The sequence below is a fragment of the Nannospalax galili genome, unplaced genomic scaffold (assembly GCF_000622305.1).
Source record: "Nannospalax galili isolate Female #2095 unplaced genomic scaffold, S.galili_v1.0 scaffold1354, whole genome shotgun sequence".
NCBI classification, from domain to species: Eukaryota; Metazoa; Chordata; class Mammalia; order Rodentia; family Spalacidae; genus Nannospalax; species Nannospalax galili.
In genome coordinates, this window is record NW_008335784.1 from 1,216,415 (window position 1) to 1,235,850 (window position 19,436).

A 19,436-nucleotide genomic window follows, 5' to 3' on the forward strand; every position below is an offset into this window, starting at 1 on the left:
AAATTCAGCTTCTTTCAGGTGCAATACCATCAGGTCTATAGTACCCTGAGAAACAGTGTGAAGAGCTAGTAACATGGGCCCTCAAATGACCCAAGTCATCTACTTTCCTGGCTATGGAGAGGCTTTTAAAACAATTCCCAGGAAAGTCAGCATTTAAAAAAGTACTACAACTTATGTTACCTACAATGCAAAGTATCAGAGTATGTTCAAATAACCAGTCAATTCTTTGATGATTTTCAAAAAATTCAAGAAAATAGTAAAAGTGGTTATTTGGGAATACAGGAAAAAAAAACAGCCCATTTCCTTAGTATTTCTTAGTGCTTATCTCACTGCTAGAGTGGTTTTGACACTTGAGAGTTGCTGTTTCTATAACCAGAAAAATATAAATTTGTCATGGCAAATATAATACATGTATTATCTTTATAGTCCATTGTAATGCTGTCTATACTACCTAAGAAACAATAAACAAAAACAATGGAACTTTGAGAAGTTGGAAGTGATAAAAAGAAAGGTTACTTTATGGCAGACTATATTTTAACTGATAAGCTTTTGCTTCTGGTTTATTGTTGTAATAAAACAAGATCATATAAAGCATTACTTTTTAATGCTGGAAAATCAGGAGCAAAGTAAATCAAGAAAATAATATATGCACTTTATTATTTCTTGCTTTATAAACATTAAACTATATAAAAAATTAAAATGCTATTTTATATTCAACTGCTTCTAGTTCCTCATAGAAACCACAGAAGAGAAATTTCTATATTTTTCTTTTTGATTTAATGATCAACTTCTTTAAGGCTAAAAATCTATTCTGGCAAAATTATTGGATATTTAAGCAAAATATTTGGTAACTCCAGTAAAAAAAAGATTACATTTGCCTTAGCTAGAGCACTGTATAGCTCAAGCTGGAGGAGGCTGCTCAGGTTTGCTCATACCTGCCTTGGTGTGTGGTTTAATTCTTTGAGTATAAACCTCCACAACATCAAGAGGGGACTCTTTTTGTTCTGTTACAGTAACGGGAAGTCCCTTAAGAGACAACTGGTCAAGAGAATAACATTTCTGGCCTGGATGAAGACCCAAATTTTCCAGTTTTTCTGGGACAATCACCTGGTCACAGGCCCACCCCTAGGAAGGTGGGTTCATCTTAAGTCATGCTAAAGAGATGGGCAGAATACCTAGGACACTAATGAGAAGGTGCCGGTGCTTTTAGACTGGGTCACAGACATGTAGCTCTTTGTAAGTTGTCTGCTCAGAAAAGCCTAACCTCTCCTTTTCTTCTATCTCTTTTCAAAGCACGTTTTCCCTAACCCTCTGGGTTGCCTCAACATTTTGGGCTTCCTTTACTTTTTCTCTAAAGCTTCCCTCCCTTCCCCACCATGTGGCTGCTACATGTCTGACTTACACCAGGCTATAAACCTGCATGGCTTTGACTTTTTCCCTTCTCCCTTCCATTCTCCTCCTCAAGATAACTGCTGATGATTTATAGCTCGCCTATCCTGAGGATTTTTCTTTAAACACTAATAAATTGCCCTAAAACTTCTGTTTGAGTCCATTCTTGAGTTCTTTTATGAATGAGACTGAGCACCCTGAGAGGGGACCCTGTTTCCTCCTGTCTCATTTCCTCCTTGGAACGGTCAATTTTAATGATGTTATATAATTGACTTAACAGATGAGCAACTTGGATAGAAAACATTCTATCCAGAATATGTTCTTTCTGAGTTAGCTCAGTGCTATTGGTGGCAAATTCACTCAGATTTGTTATTAAAGTGTAAATGTACTCAAGTGCAATGAATGCTGCATGATTTTAATGCAGGTGGAAGGGGATGACCTGCCCTGGAAATCTTAAATATGTTCTCCAGGGAAATAGAGCTCAAAGGGAGCAGGTGACTGTGATGGACACCTTTCCTTGGCTCTGAGCCATGGGCTTCCGTGAGCCACCTCACTAACACCCTCCTTGCTGGTGTTTCAGAAGTGCTAGCTTAGGACAGGAGGCATTTTTGTGTGTGGCCCTCCTTGCTAGATCCTGGTTTAACAATGGCTTGGCTGCATTTTTCTGCCTCAGATCACAGTTCATGCTGGCCAACACCTCTCTTGCCATGTTCTGGCGCCTTCTCTTTATATCTGAAGGCCTGGGTGTGATAACCTCCAAGTGTTTTACTTTCTCTTTAGCCTCTTTATCCTGCCACCTCTGTAACTAGGACCATTGTTAAACTCTCTTCATTATATTTTTAAGACAATTTAAAATACATATTCTGTTTTAACTATTTTTAAATGGTTAATATTTTTAAGTATATAATTGTGCAGTGTTCAATACATATGATACATGGCCATGAAAGTGATCTCCAAAACTCCTTAGATCTTGCAGAACTAAAAGTCTGTACCCCCTGAACAGAAACCCACCACTCTCTTAATTCCTGACAACCACCTATTTGCTTTCTATCTCTATGAATGTGACAACTCAAGATACCTCTATAAGTGTTATAAATGGAGTATTCATATTCAGTATTTTGGGTTTTGTCTGTTTTGTGACCAGCTTACTTAACACAATGTCCCCAAGGTCCGTCCATGTTGCCGCATGTATCTGAATTCTGGTTTTTTGTTTTTTGTTTTTTTTTTTTTGAGACAGGGTCTCCCTGTAGTCCCAGCTTGTGTGGGGCTTGCTATGTTAGATCAGGCTGGCCTGGATCTCACTGTGATCTGCCTGCCTCTGCCTCCCAAGTGCTGGGATTAAAGGGATATAACACCACATCCAGGTTGAATTTTTTCAAAGGAAGTCATTACTTCTTTGACAGGGACATGTGGCAAGATCTTGACAGACACAAGTGTGATTGGTATGAAGGTACGACAAAGAGAGAAATGCTGGTTATCTTTTCTCCATGTCAGGGTGGGCCAGACCAAATTAAAACCATACTCAATAAACAGACAATTTTATTGAGGATTTAGACAATCTTATGGATAAACACTAATATAAGTTTCTTGGGAGGTAGTAAGTTCTTAATGCTCAGAAAGAGAACAGAAATATTCTTTTCTGAGAAAGTGACTTATCTGGAAGCCAGTAATTTTGCAGATGATCTCTTAAGGATTTCTCCATGTTTGGGGTTTTTGGTGCTGGTCTTTGGTCTTTCTTTTTTTTAAAACGGTTTTTATTTTATGTGTATGAGTGTATTGCTTGCATGTATGTAAGTGCACCTGTGTCATGCAATGCCTGTGCAGGTCAGAAGAGGGTGTCAGATCCCCTGGAACTGGAGCTATGGGTGGTTGTTAGCCACCATGAGGGTGCTGGGAACCAAACCCAGGTCATCTGCAAGAGCAGTCACAGCTCTTAATCACCAAGTCAGAGTCATCTCTCCAGTCCCTTGGCACTGGTCTTTCATAGAGGACTGAGCCCACAAAGATTGAACCTAGAACAATCAGGGTAACATCCTTGCCTAAGCTGCCCTAGCTGAATAAGCTTATATGATGCTGGTGCTACACTGTTTGGTTCAGGAAACGGGAGGAGAGAATGGAGCTGAGGGAACGTGGGGGTTAGGGAAGCATTGAGAGAACAGGAGTTGTGCAGGTGGTGGTAGCCTTATAATTTGGAGGGTCTAATTGTGGAAAAATGTTAACAAAAGTGGTAAGAGCTTAAGGTTTTGCTTGGTGTGTAGAATAACAATGAGACAAAAGTATACCAGGTGGTGATATGAGTATTCCAGAATGAGAGCATGTATTATTAACAAACCAAATTCAGATTCAAAATATTACTATATTCATTCAACAAAATGTTCTTCTTTGATTTTGACACAAATGGGAAACAGCAATTTTAAAAGACTATATTGAGACTTCAAAAGACTTTAAATTGGGTTATTATCATATGTTTAAAACCTTTAAAATGACTCCTTAAACATATAACTGAAATGCTTAGGTACTTAGATTGAGTGATATCTATTTCCAGGAGTTGAAGCATGCCATATGCTTTTAATGATTGTTAATTTATGCTGAGGTTACAACTGTGTAATATAACTAAACTCTGTTAATAGAAGATAAGGAAATCCCTTTTAGCTATTTCTTCTACAAACACAAGGTTATAATTTTCACTTTTCTTCCATTGAGTGAAATGTGTCTTTAAATGCCTGTGAAAGCATTTACTGCTAATTTCTGAAAATCAATAATTAGCATTTCTCAATACCACACAATGAAAATAACACAAAGAGGATAAAAAAAAAGCATAAATGACATACATCTGCCTTTGACTAGCTGCATTACATATGCTTTTGCAGGGGGCTATTGCTGAACACAAGCCAGTTAAGGACCAAAGGACAAAAGATAAACCACAATCAAAGATTAAGTAATCAAAATGAAATGTATGCTATCAATTTTTTGGATACTTATTTCTATACTGCAACTTTATCCATCAAATCTTTGCCATGCAAGCCTTGAGTTGTTGCTGCAGATAAGAAACATATGAATAAACTCATGGGAGCTGACATCGCTATTAGTTTTAGGAGTCATGATATTTTTCCTGTTCTCAAAGTGATCTTTTAGTTTTGAAGAACATCTAATATCTACTTCCTCTCCACTAATTAAATGTAGGGGTGTTCTTTATACTTAATTTGGCTTTTGAACTTGTAAAACTTTGTAGCTCAGTAAGGAGGATTATTAGATGGTTTAGGAAATAGCTACCAGCTATTTTCTTGCTCACTTGTTGTGACTGTTTCTCTGAAAAGCTGCTAGGAGAGGAAACTTCGGTATAAAGACGATTAGACTCCATGGCACTTGTGAATACCACACTTCTGCCTCTCACTGAGGCAGACCTTTCATAACTCATAAGTATAGGACTGAACTCACAAAGGCTTTATCCAGAGGAATCAGGGGAACTCCTTGTCATATGGAAGAACCAAAGTGGAGGGAGGAAAAGGTCAACAAATGCACAGTAAGAATACACAGGGAAGATGAAACTTTTCATTTGCATCATCAGGATGAAGAGTGTTAATTGTTTTTTTCTTTTATGAATCTTATGAGCTCCTTTCTCTGGGAAAGCCAGCTGGAACTGTTTTGGTTATAGACACATCTGTCTTGCTGGTTCTTGACAGCCCTAACATGTTAGTGCTCTATAGGAGCAAGGAATATTTCAGCAAGAAAATAAAGTGAAAACTGAAGTGATCTAGCCTACCTCCTGTGGGCAAATTCTCACCCCAGTACATCCAACGAGTGGCTTTGTTAGCCTGTCAGATCAAAGGCAGAGATGAAAGAAAAAAACTGTCTAAGATGACCAACAAACACTGGTAACAGAAAAATTAGACTAAAATTAGCACGTTTTTGTGACTGCTGGTGATATTAAAATATATCTGATATTTTAAAATGCAAAGTAGATGAGTATATCTATAAACACATAGAAATTTCATGGCCCATGTGTTCTAGGTGCCAACTACACTGTATGGCAGGCTTATGAGCCTACGTCTTGCTGTCAGAGGGAAGTCATTTAAATCACTTTTCAGCTTGGCGAGGCTGACAATAGGTATGCTGACAAGCTTTCTGCAAGCTCAGATCTTGGAGCCTTGATCATCACTTGTCTGGTTCGCTTCAGTTAGAATACTCTTTTGCTCTTGCTGAACATATACAACTTCAATGCTAGTCCAACAGCTATCCTAATTCACTTCCTAGAAACTAATGACATTGCAAGAGTCACAATTGTAAATAATAAGGATAGAAATGCTCATATTCACTTTGATAGAGACAAGGAGTGTTACAGGCAACAACTGCACTGTATAGAATTTTGGAGACACTGCTGAAAAGAAATTTTAAAAACATAATTATCAAGATGAAAACAAAATTGTTTTTACCTATTGCCATCACAGATCATCTTTATAAAATTGATGACTTTGGTATTATATGGAGAGAAACAAATTATTAGAAAAAAAGTTCTTCAAAGATACTTCATACAATTATCCTTTCAGGTTACAGTCAATGTTTGTGCAGTGCTTTATAGTTTATACAGCTTTTTTTATTGCATGAGTTAGATTTTGTTTCTGTCACCATTTTTGAGGTACAAAAGCAAAGGTACATACAAGTGAAATGACTGGTCTAACATCACCCAAACATTGATGGTAGGGCTATGAAACAAGTTATGAACAGACCTCTGTCTTCTCTTTTATTTCCTACTAAATATTAGATCATCTTCCAAGGAAGACAAGCTCAAACAAGTACATCTATGATTATACATGTGATTTTGTAATTTTAGCAAGAAATATTTTTCATTCATTTGAAACAAATGGTAAACAAAATGGCTAATACAATCTTTTTAAAATTGGGGCTTGGGAGATGGTCAGTCAGAAAGTGCCTGCTGTGCAAGCAAGAGGGGTTGAGTTTGGATCCTGGCACCCATATGAAAAAGCTGGGTATGGCTGTGCATGCCATAATCCCAGCACTGGGAAGACAGACGGGAGGCTCTCTCAGGCTTACTGGCCAGCTAGTTTATTGTAAACCATTAGTTCTAGGTTCAGTGAGAGAAATTGTCTCGGAAAATAAAGTAGAGGGTGATAGAGAAAGACTAGAGACCTCTGGATTACACACATATGAATGCATATCCACACACATACATGCACATACCAACATATACTATATGCATACACCATACACATAAACACACACCCAAATTTTTCTTAGAATTATCTTAATTCTCTTCCTATAATTACTAGAAAATTTATTGAGTTGAACTCAATTCAAAAGCAAGAAGATAAAAACAATATAGTATCAATTGAAATAGAACTAAATATTAATATTTTCTTAAAATTTTAACAATCATTGTAGAACCAAGAATGGTGTTTTTCCAAAAATAAGTATTTTTTTTTTGTTATATAGTCTATCAACTTCCTAGAAAATAACAGCACCAAAGCAATCCTAAGGATCATTTCTATATTTAATGACCTAATGACCTTAAGTTCCATTTCTATTGCTACATAGCTGGGTGCCCTTGGAAAAATTATTTAGTGAGACTGGTAGGCCACATCAGTGGTTTTCAGTCTCTACCAAATAAAGTTGCCTGAAGCTTCTCCCTGCATAATCTGAATACCCATGGGATGAGGAGAACATTGTGGCTGGTGATGAGATAGACAGGCAACATGGGCATGTTTAACAGTGTAGGAGCCAGGCTGGGGAAGCAGAGGCAATGAACTGAAACCAGGTAAGAGCTACTTCCTTCTACTATGATCTAGTCTCTCTAGTTTTATAGAAAGGTAGAATCTTCCAAATGGATCATACACAGCTGAACAGAGCAGTGCTCTTTAAACTTCACCATCTTGAGTCAGTGAGATGACTCAGCAGGTAAAGGCACCTGTCTCTGAGCCTGACCACTTGAGTTTGATCACTCGATCCCTCAGAGCGTAAGGGTAGAACCTACTCTGCCAAGTTGTCCTTTGACCTCCACATGCACATTGTAGTGCATGTGTGCATGTACACGCACTGAATAGATGAGTAATAAACACATTTTAAATATAGAACCTTTAACATCTTAAGCAAGTCACCTGTGATCCTGTGGAATGCACGGTCTGAATTAGTAGGTCAGGGAAGCTTAAGCTTCCAACCAGAAATTCTAACAAGTTTCCAGGTGATGGACTCTGGATCACCCTTGGGTAGCAATAAGGCAGAAAACCATGGGGCTTGATGGTTGCTCTCCAGAACCCTTTTCCTATGTTGTCACTTAGTAGATAAAAATATGCATCAAATCATGATTTTTACTAATATGTAAAAAGGGTAAGAAAGTATTCATTATCGTGCTTCAAAACCACTACCCAAACAGTTGAGCCATCATAAGAAAAGGGGCAAGGAGATAATGATGTAGGACAAGACCTAAGACAATTTAAATAATCTCTACTATCCAACAGATCTAGTGTTTAGATATTAGGAGGAGCTTTGTACCAGAACTGTGCTGTCATGTTTCTGCCTAGAAGCTGTCAGATAAAGTTTACTATCAATTACTGCTTTACAAGTATAAATAAGTTAAGATGTCATAATTTTCTCACCCAGAAATCCTAAACTGTCAAAGAATGTCAATGTTTAATCTGACATAGAGAAGAAAATTATCTGTTATTCTGACCTCTCGTTTCTTGACACTTTAATGCCATAATTGCTGTGGTTAGTGCTGCTTCATGATTTTACCTGCCAAGGAAGAATGAGTCAATAACCTTAAGCCATTTCTCAAATTTTAGCACTAACTTCAAAGATTGAAATTATAGGCATGTTGTAGAATTTCTTAAATGAAGGTAATGTTATCCTTTTAAGGTAGTGTTTAAGCATTAAAAACAAAACAAAACAAAAAAAACCTTTATTAGGCAAATTGGCATTTCAAATCAGACAACTAAGACTAGCCTTCCTTTCATTTTATCTGTTAATGACCATTGTGTTTAAAAAAATAGTAAGATAATTATTATAAAGGGAATGGAGGTTCAATGAGTAGGCTAACTTTAAAAAATTTACTTTTTAAAATGTGTTTTGCCTACATGTAAGCAAGTGTACCAAAGACATGCAATACCCGTGGAAACCAGAAGAAGGAGTCAGATCTCCCCAAACCGGAATTACAGATGGTTATCATTAGCCTCCATATGGGTGCTGGGAACTGAAACTGGGTCCCCTGCCAGGGCAGCAAGTACTTCTAATGGCCAAGTCATTTCTGAAGCTCTGTTTTTTGCAGGAACCTATATTCAATCATTCAGACTGAGGCCAACTCTCTCAAGCTAGGATGCAACAGTGTAGGTCTACAGGGATCCAAAACTGATGCCTGAATGAGGTATTGTGCCTCCCTGCAGGTCTAAACAGGTGTAATGTGCAGGTAGAGGCATAAATGACCACCAAACAGTGACCATGCTAATCTTTGTTCCACCTATCTACGGAGTTCTGTCTTCTGACAGTAGAGGCTAAGTGCTCTTATGTTGGGCAATGTGGTATTTTTCCTTTTCTTAAAGCAACTGAGACAGTGAGTGAGAATCAATACCCTGGCTGTCTGCAGCTAGCTTGCCGCTCTTCGGTGAGTTCGCAGCCATTGGAAGGCACTGCTCTTCAAGCTCTTAAGTAGTAGTTGTTTACTTTTTAAAATGTGTTTTGCCTACATGTAAGCAAGTGTACCAAAGACATGCAATACCCGTGGAAACCAGAAGAAGGAGTCAGATCTCCCCAAACCGGAATTACAGATGGTTATCATTAGCCTCCATATGGGTGCTGGGAACTGAAACTGGGTCCCCTGCCAGAGCAGCAAGTACTTCTAATGGCCAAGTCATTTCTGAAGCTCTGTTTTTTGCAGGAACCTATATTCAATCATTCAGACTGAGGCCAACTCTCTCAAGCTAGGATGCAACAGTGTAGGTCTACAGGGATCCAAAACTGATGCCTGAATGAGGTATTGTGCCTCCCTGCAGGTCTAAACAGGTGTAATGTGCAGGTAGAGGCATAAATGACCACCAAACAGTGACCATGCTAATCTTTGTTCCACCTATCTACGGAGTTCTGTCTTCTGACAGTAGAGGCTAAGTGCTCTTATGTTGGGCAATGTGGTATTTTTCCTTTTCTTAAAGCAACTGAGACAGTGAGTGAGAATCAATACCCTGGCTGTCTGCAGCTAGCTTGCCGCTCTTCGGTGAGTTCGCAGCCATTGGAAGGCACTGCTCTTCAAGCTCTTAAGTAGTAGTTGTAGGACTTTTAGTGGGTATATGTTCAGTTCTTATTTGTTCACTGATTTGCCATTGCTGGGAATGTATGAAGTGGAATGTGGTGAGGAATGAGAGAAAAAAAATTATCCCATATTCCTTAAAAGCCCATAATCTGTTATGTTTGCACCACAATAAATGGTCTCTTATTGGTCTCAAAGAGATGAAGTAGCTTCCTATGCAATCTTGAGTTGACATAGGACTTCAGAGCCAGGGCAAACACCTCTGCTGACATGTGCCAGGACCTGTGCTAGCTTGGGGGAAGGAAGGTGCATTCCAGGAGCCTGCCTCCTCACAGCTAGTATTCTAAGAGCTGACTGCTCAGACATAGGCAAGGATTTGGAGGATAAGAACATACCTATCAAACCACATTCTGAGGATGTCTCTGGTGGAACTTTAGTATCCAGCATCTATTTACTCAGAATGAGAACGCTTGCAGGACGCAAGAGTCCTGAGCTAAGTTACCAGGCTAGCATTAGACAGTATGCATTGTTCTGAGGTAATAGTGTAATATGTACTGTTCAGAACATTTATAGTGAGCAAACACAAGGTTGGATCCAGTCCCATACAACAACAACCAAAAATGAAAACTCCATTTTGTGTAATGTTTAATTAGGACAGTTTAATGAGTAAGAACTATGAGTAGCTGGTTTTACTACTGTTCACTTAATGGTGTGACAGCTGTAAACACAGACATTGTTAAAGGTTCCAGTAATATGTACTATAATGATGTAAGGAGTCTCAATGCTCGGATTCCTTTTTTACTGGCTCATTTATCTCTCTCTAGAATTTTTTTGAGACAGGGTCTCTTTATAGCCCCTGCTGGCCTGGAACTGGCTGCGTAGACCAGGCTAGCTTTGATCTCACAGAGATCTGCCTGCCTCTGCCCCTGCGTAACTGGGATTAAAGGTGTGTGCCACCACACGCAGCTTTCATGTATGCTTCTAAAACCCTCATTTAAGTGAGAAAAACCCGTTATTTTCCTATTACTCTGAATGCTATCCTGTAATTTTCATCATATTCAAATGCTCAAATTTGTACTTTGATGAACAGATCATCTTGCAATTTTCTTTTTAAAGATAGAACTTTGTTGTAGAGGGAAAAAATACAATAACATACTCAGGACCAAAGGTGTCTACAATTTATAAGATGTCTATGATATTTATAGGCCAAAACCTATTTGAATTTAGTCTTAGAATATAAAGCTGAGCTACACAAAATTTTTTTTCTTGATTAGAAAAAATATTGGTTATTAAAGATTAATTTAGTTTGTTTTAACAGTTAAGCAAGGAGGTATACTGAAAAGAATAATTTAGCTAAAAATTAGCTCCTGGGACCCTGCTCATATAATTCTATGGCAATGGTGTCAGCATACACAAGTTCCATGTAAACTCAGCAGACAAAAACCCAGTATAGAACTGGGGAAATGAAACAGCAGACCCAATCTTACCTGAAGAAATATTGGCAACACTGACTGCTGTTAGGTGAAGAAGAGCTGATCTTCCTAAAACAAGGGACTCTAGATAGCACTGGGGAATGGCTGAGGACAATGACTTGATACAATGACTTGATACACTGGGCCTTAACATGGATGACAAGATTATATGGGTTCCAGTTGGGGGACTGTGGGAGGGTGTCAATGGGGACGGGGGTATAAAGATGATTAAGATTGTTTGAGATATTCTGTATAAAATACACAAAAATTCCATTTAAAAAATAAAAAAAAAAAAAAAGAATTATCTCCCACAAAATAAACAGATCACAATGTATATAAAACTAAGGCACTAATCAGGCAAGTATAATGGTCTCTAGAGAAAAAATTTTTCATCTCACCAACCAATTTCCTAATACCTGGGTTCTCCCTCTTTCTTCCTTCAGGTCTACTTCCATTTCCTTGTGCATATGATATGGTACAATATTGCCTCTAATAACTTGCTCACAATGTGTTCTCTGCGGCTCTGCCCCAAGGGATCAATGATCCATGATCATGAGTTCTTCTCTTCCTTTTCTTCTGCTCTGCTTGGAGCCATATAAATGGAGTCATTTTATTTTATAGAGGTACATAAGAAATGACTATGGATGCAAGCTGGGTTTTTTGTTTTGTTTTGTTTTGTTTGTTTGTTTTTGTTTAAGGACAGCTTCACTTCCCAAATCGTCACATTTTCTACATCTAAAATTAAGAATGAAGAAGCACTCTGCTGCCTGAAGATGTAGTGACAATGGCTTGTTTTGCATACGGCAGATGGCAGAGTTCGGGTGGAGTGGAGGACAAGGATCTATCTTCCTTGCAGCAACACTTACTTGGCAGCTGCTGTCCCTTCACTCTGTACACCTATCTGAAATCATTTCTTACAATGTGGAAATGATTTAAATAATATTTCAAATGAATATTTTGATTTCAAATACACACATATTGTAGTAGGCAATTCCCAACTGTTAGCTGTAAACATTTCAGGCTGAGAACACATGGGAATAAAATACTATAACTGCAGCTATCTCATTGGTATATTTCTTTGAATGTTCTTTCTAGAAGGTTGCAATTTTGCTTTTATTATTAAAAACTCAGGCTGGCTGATTACTTTACTGTGACTTACTCATATTTAAATATTCATTTAGGTCTTGCTCATTATTAACACACTTAATGCATTAAGCATTTTAATGAAGATTCAGGAGTAAAATGAAAGAAGGATATGGTAGTGTACGAAAATGTCTGCATTTCAAAAAGCCCAACACACTGGTTTCATTACTGGTTTTTGATATGTTTTCATGTCTGTCAAGAACCTGAAACCTATGTATGGTAAACAGTTAGGCTGAAAAGAGATTAATATAGAAAAAGATGGGAAGTCAGATTTGTGTTTAAGAGATGCCAGACACTTGTGGAACAACTCAGGACTTCACACCTACCTCCCGGAGCACTGCGTCTGTGATGCTGTCCAGGTTCACGGAGCCTTCATAGGTCAAGTAGTGGAAAACATTCAGTGCACGGACTGCCTCTGGTCCTCGCTGTTTGTAGCCAAAGATAAGGTCGATCCACTGATGGAGTTGGCAAGAAACAAATTCACTTTCCAGTGCCTGAAATGAGTCAAGAAAGAATGAGAATCTGTGAAATTTAGCAAGGCTCCATATCACTTTCTCACCGTGAAATATTTTGTATAAACAAGGAGAATATGCTTTTACACTCTCGTCTTTGATTTGTATATACTGGATCTTCAGTTTCTAGAAATGACAAAATATTACCTTCAATAAGACATAGATCTAAATAAAAATCTCTTCATAAAATGTGTACCATTGGCTCCATTATATATACAATACAAATGTTCATATAAAATAGAGTTCTTACAAACACACTCATGCTTAAAAGAAAAATAATTTGCAATAGTTGTTTTACTGCCATTTTACAATCACAATTCATTTTTAATTTTTATATACATTAGTTTGAAATTAAAACCATTTTATAAGATGCTTTGATATACATCTATGTGACTGCCTAAAGTCTTCCCACTTACCTCTAGGATGACTAGAAAGGAATGCCTTCTTTTTGCTGGGAATTAATTCAGCTATTATAGGGTTTGGGAAGCACCGGGCAATTGGGAGAAAATGTAAGTTAGAGGGTCAATGAAAACACTAGGCTTCTATGAAGAGTCAGGCATAAGAAGGCCTTTTTCACTGGGTTCACTGAGATAAACAGAGTTTGGGACTGGGCAAGTGTTTGAGTGACTTCCTTAAACCAGTTGTGTGATGTTTTTATTTCTGAGTTAATTGGAATAAAGTGATTTTATTTAAGAGAAGAAAAAAGGAATCCATCACAAGTTTCCTGGAAATATCCTGACAGGTAGGCAGGAGTCTGGTTCAGCCCTGAAGACAGCAGTAGTGGGGGTGGCTTGCTTTGCTGCTTGTAGTACTGTATTCACAACCACCCACCCCTTACCCATTCGAAGCAAGCCTGATGCCAATAATGTGCCCAGAAAGCTCTGCATTGAGCTCCCTCAATTCTCTCTGTGCAGAGCCACATACAGCAGTTTTCTAAATTAGAGCTATCAATAAAGATATGGAGGAAGTCAGTCTCTGGTTGTACATCTAAGGTATTGAACCATTTTGGAATTCGGTTAATTAATAAATGACTTTTAAATGAACCCTCTCAAAATTGTACTCTGAATAATGGTTTTCAACTTTTCTTTCTTTTTCTTTTTTTTGCAGTTAACACTTTTGCTCCCTGCAACCTTCTCTCTGATTCCTTTTTTAGTATTTTATTTATAACAATTAATCTGTATATTGTCATTCAGAAATAAGATTTTATGAAAACAGAATTTACTTGCTAAAATTAAACAGAATTTCTATACTCCATTTTACTGATCTTAAAGTAACTATTCAGATCAGAATATAGAAAATGAGATAAAAATAGAGATTAAATTTTTGCGCATTGTGTCTATAATAGTGGTATGGTCAATTTATATAAATGACTTTGTCAATTCAATATAACTAGTCAATTAAGAAAAAAGTATAATTGTTAGTAATGATTTCAGTGCCCAGTCTAATAAGTGAAATGATAAGCGGAATACATGTAGGCTTATTGTTAAGTAGCTACCATCCAAATCTACTCACAGAAATGGAAAATAGCTGTGAATTATTAAAGGAAATTTTTATTTAACCAATGTGATTGGCTAAACTAAGTAGGAATCATGTGAAATAAATCTTGACAGATATCACTGAAAGATTGACAAATTTGCTATTATTCTGCTAGAATAAAGCCATTATTAAATAAAATGGCTAATGCAATCATGAGAGCAGAGAGAATAATTGCTTTCCAGTACTTTGGGTTTTTAAAATGTATTTATTCCCATTTATCTCAATCCCCTACTTTCACCTCCCTTCACCATAAGTAACAACTGTGTGTAGTTAATGCTTCCTTTTGTTCTTACAAAGCATTATTCATTCTTTGTGTTTGTTTTATCTATAAGCATGGTCTAGGTTATTGATTTCATTTTGTTCCTTGCTTTAACCTCTTACATTGCTTTTACGATCTACCTATGCTGTCCTGTGAGTGCCTCGTCCACTGCTTCCCACAGCTGCACCGAAGTCCTCCAGCAATGATTGCCATGCTGCTTCTAGCACCTGGGACACAGGCTGTGATCAATGCTCAATTCTTCCCCACATTTCTTGGACCTTTGTGAAAATTTCTTCTGGATTAGGATTTGTGCACCCTCACAGTACTGTGTGTTAGCTCCCTCCTCCTGAGCCACTGCACTTTCTGTCTTTCAAAATACCTGCCTGGTCTCCATCTCTTCCAGCAGCTCATGGCTCTGTATATACACACCTGCACCACCTCTTGGTGCTATCCAGGATTCTAATTTTGGCCAGTATGATAGATACAACACAGTATTTCACTGTTTTAAATTGGATTCCTTTGATTATTAGTAAACTAGACATTTTAAAAACATACTTGTGGGGCTGGGCATGGCGGCGCACGCCAGAGGCAGGCGGATCACTGTGAGTTCAAGGCCAGCCTGGTCTACATAGTGAGTTCAGGTCAGCTGGGACTACAGGGAGAAAAGACAAAAAAAATAAAAATAAAAATAAAAATACACTTGTTGGTCTTTTGAATTTCCTCTTCTATAAATTTCATATTCATACCCTCTGACCACTCCCAGTGTTATTAGCAAAAACAATGAGTCTTTCTGTAAGAAACAGTATATTTTAAAATGAAATGGAGATCTTTTTTAAAGGTTAAAAACTCATTCAATTTTATGGCTTACAGGGCTTATACTGAGTTCAATATTGTATAACTGTATTAATTCAACAGCAAACCTAAAAATTTTATAACCACTTCTGAAAGAGATGTGTCTTTGCTCTGGAAACTGCTATTGAGTATGTTAAAGCTGTAATGAAATGCTTCTTCTAAAAAAAAATTAAAAACAAAAACAAAAACCATTTTATCAATGTGTTGAAAATGCCATACAATGTATTTTGATCATATTCACTTCTCTTCCCCATCTCCTTACAGGTCCATTCCACCTTGCTACCCATACAACTTCTAGCCCCCCTCCTCTTTAACCCATCAAGTCCAATTTGTGTTGCCCAAATACTCTTGGGTGTGGGGTCATTCCCTGGAATGTAGTTTACCTACCTTCTGCTCATTTTCAAATGTAAGTTTCTGTTCTTAAGTTGTTGGTTTGCAAAAAAGCATCAAATATTTTAGGTAGTAATTAGTAATTCCTTGCTGGTTTAAAACACTGCAAAGACATCCTCTTTTGTATCATAGGTCCATTCCTTTTGTTAGAGTAGCAGAAAAACTCCTTAAGATTAATTAGTCAAGAAAATAAGAATCTCTGGCCTGGCTCATGGCATGGAACTTTAACATTTCAGTTTTTCCAGGTCAAGTACCTAGCCAGGCCCACCCCTAGGAAGGTGGGTTCACCTTAAGTCATGCTAAAGAGATGGGTGGAATACTTAGTGTGCTAATGAGATGGTAAACTTTTCCTGCTCTAATCCCTGCCCCTTAGAGCATTGCTTCTGGACCAGGCCACAGACAGGTGGCTCTCCATGTAAGTCAGACCTCGAATTCTTCAGAGAATCTCTCCTTTTCTTCTTTATAGCTCATTTCCAACCATGCTTTCTGTAACACTTTGGGCTGCCCCAACATTTGGGGCTTTCTTTACTTTTTCTCTAAAGTTCCCATTCCCTCCCTTCCATGTGTCTGCTGGTCTGCTACACGTCTGACCTCCATGCCAGCCCCAAACCTGCAAGCTTTAAGACTGTCCTCTTTCTCCCTTCCATTCTCCTCTTCAAGACAGCTTACCCATCCTGAGGAGTCTTCCTTATATTCTCATAAAACTGTCCTAAAGCTTCCAGGTACGTTCATTCTTAAATTCTTTCATGAATGAAACCAAGAACCCTTAAGAGGGGACCCTGTTTTTTCCCTGCATCATCTTAGCAATCATGAATGGACACCCCCCCCCAAATTCGAATAACTTATTTATTTGTAGACTGTGCATGGGGATTTTCCCAAAGTGAAGAGTCTCAGAAGAAAAGCAGGTAAGCTCTTTTATCTTGCTTCAGGGCCTTTGAGGTCATGAACAAACAGCCATGCCTCGGCAGGGGGGGGGGGGGGCTAAAAGGCCCATTTCTTCACTCTTGGACTTCCTCAGGATTTTTTTTTTCTCTCCACAGTGGTTCTCTCTAACCACTGGTCTGGAGGAAATAAGACCAGTCAGAGGGGTTTAGGAAAATTAGTCCTTTGGTCCTAGGCCATAATATGGGCACTAAGCACTGCTTAGACCTGTGGTCCAAAGGCAGCTGCTTTTCTAGCTGGATCTAAAGAATTTAAATTTCAGCAAACATGGAGAATCACACACCATTCTCGGTTGGGACGTGTTCTCAGAGCAACAGCCCAACTATGTGCACTGGGCACTATTCCCCATGTCTTCTGCTTCCTTCATGGGTTTCTTTCCCAGCAACAGCTTATATGTAGGAATGACAAGATCCAGAGGACATTGCTTGGAACTCACAATTACAACTGGTGGTATAAAACATGGACTCCATTTTGTGGTCTGAGGCCATGAAATTCTTTCTTTTGCTTTATTTGCCTACATACCTGAGGGCAATTTCTCCTGCCATCATTCTAACTTAACTGGATACTTTTGGGTGGCTGGAGAGATGGCTCAGTGATTAGGAGCACTGCCTACTCTTGCAGAGGACCTGGGTTCAATTCCCAGCACTTACATGATGGCTAACAACTGTTCAAAATTTCAGTTCCAGGGGAATCCAATGCCCTCTTCTGACCTCCAAAGGCACTGTATGACATGGGTGCACTTACCTACATGCAGGCAATATAATCGTATGTACCAAATAAAAATAATAAAAAATTTTGTAAAAAAGAAGCAGGGAGTGGGGAAGATTGCTCTCATTTAATATGGGAGATGTATGGATTCCCATAGGGCTGAAGCCCTGGCTGGAGATGGACTCATTTTATCTTGGAGCCAAGCTCACCATAGGTAAAAGGTAGCCATGTGGCTTTGTCACCAACTTGGCTGGTGACCTCACCAAGATGGAAGCAACCACATGATCTGGTTGCCATCTTGGTTGATGACATCATCAATATGGGGTCAGTCACATGACTTGGCCATCATCGTGGTTAGTGACATCTTCAAAATGGTGACCTTGCCACCATCTTGGTCAATACAACTACATACCATGGATCAAAATGGTGGCACCCAGAAATGCCCCTGTACTACTAGGTCATAGGGATCATGATACTCTGGGAATTTCCCTGCACCACAGAAATTTAGTCATATGTCCCAATCTCTCAATCCTTTTTTCTTTTTGGTTTTTTACTTTCTGGGAATCTTGATGGGACTGTAGAACTAGGAAGCCCAGAGACTCCGACACAGGCTCTATTGCTATAAGAATAGATCAATACTTTTTTTATATTAGACAAGGGATGTACATCTACAGTGAGATTTTGGATTTTTGACATTGCTTTACATGACTTATTAACTGGTTTCTAATGGGGACTACTTGGGTTTTGACATTATTTTGCATGATATTTACATGTTTCTAAATGGAGACTTTCAGATTTTGACATCTTTTTGTATGATATACTTAATTTTTAAAGGTGACTATATAAGATTCCAGCATTGTTTTGCATACTGTATTTACCTGTTTCTAAAGGGGATTATTTTGGGTTTTGATATTGTTTTGTGTGTGATATGTTAACTAGTTTCTAAAGGTGACTATTTTGAAATTGTTTTGCCTAATATATTTGTTGGGTTTTTGTTTTTACATATATTGTTTTTTATTTTATGTGTATGAGTGTATTGCCTGCATGTAGGTAAGTGCACCTGTGTCATGCAATGCCTGCGGAGGATGGAAGAAGCCACTGCATCCCATGGAACTGGAGCTACAGACAGTTGTTAGCTGCCCTGTGGGTGCTGGGATTTGAACCCGGGTCTTCTGCAAGAACAACCAGTGTTCTCAACCACTGAGCCATCTCTTCAGTCCTGTTTGTTGATTTTTAAAGGGAACTTAAGAATTTTTCTAGTCATATACTTCCAACACTAGCCAGCAACAAGAGAGCTTACACTTTGAAGCTCATATGAATTTGCAGCACCCCAGGGCCAAACCTTGCAAAAGACAAGCTGCTACCAATGGGTAGCTGCAGCAATGGTATGCAAAAAGAAATAATAGCCTGCTTAGGTGGGAAGCTTGAGATCTGGGCTCCACTAGTCTTAATGCCTGCCCCTTCTGCACAGTGATTCTGAACCTGCTTTTCTCTGAGATAGAGTATTTCCCTCTTTGTTCCTGTTCCATCACGCCTGGGGCACCACTGCTTTTTCTAGTTACAGTATCACGGAGAGGCTAAAGAGAAAGAATATTCCAATACTGTCTTTTTGCAAGGTTTTTTTTTTTTTTTGGCACTATTGTTTTCTATGTTCCTTGTTCTCTAGACTATGGGTACATAATCCAAGATTATGTATAGTCAACTATAATGTGGCTTTTCTAATCCAAACAGAATTCACCCTGAGAACTATTAGGCTTGCCTCTTATTTAGTTTGAAAATTAAAATATGGACAAATTACACATTTTAGAAAAAGGGTCAGAGAGAATGTGTAAGGGGATAATAAGGTTCAGACCACAAGAGAGGAAAATTCAGGAAACCCTCTTTAACTTTATATAATCGTTAAAAGTTGACTGACTCCCCTGGTACATGAAGGCCAATATTTACTCCAGAAGGTTTTATGGATGGTGGGTCCTGCACAGGCA

At 38.3% G+C, this 19,436-nt stretch overlaps 1 protein-coding gene across 4 annotated transcripts in view; it reads right to left on the reverse strand.

Moving 5' to 3' along the window:
• Positions 1 to 19,436, reverse strand: part of Nbea (neurobeachin) — a 715,145-nt gene that overhangs the window by 34,372 nt on the left and 661,337 nt on the right. For all 4 annotated transcript variants that reach the window (XM_029562257.1, XM_029562254.1, XM_029562256.1 and 1 more), the window contains one exon: positions 12,582 to 12,749. In XM_029562257.1, the coding sequence (XP_029418117.1) occupies positions 12,582 to 12,749 (168 nt within the window). The remainder of the gene's footprint in view (positions 1 to 12,581; positions 12,750 to 19,436) is intronic.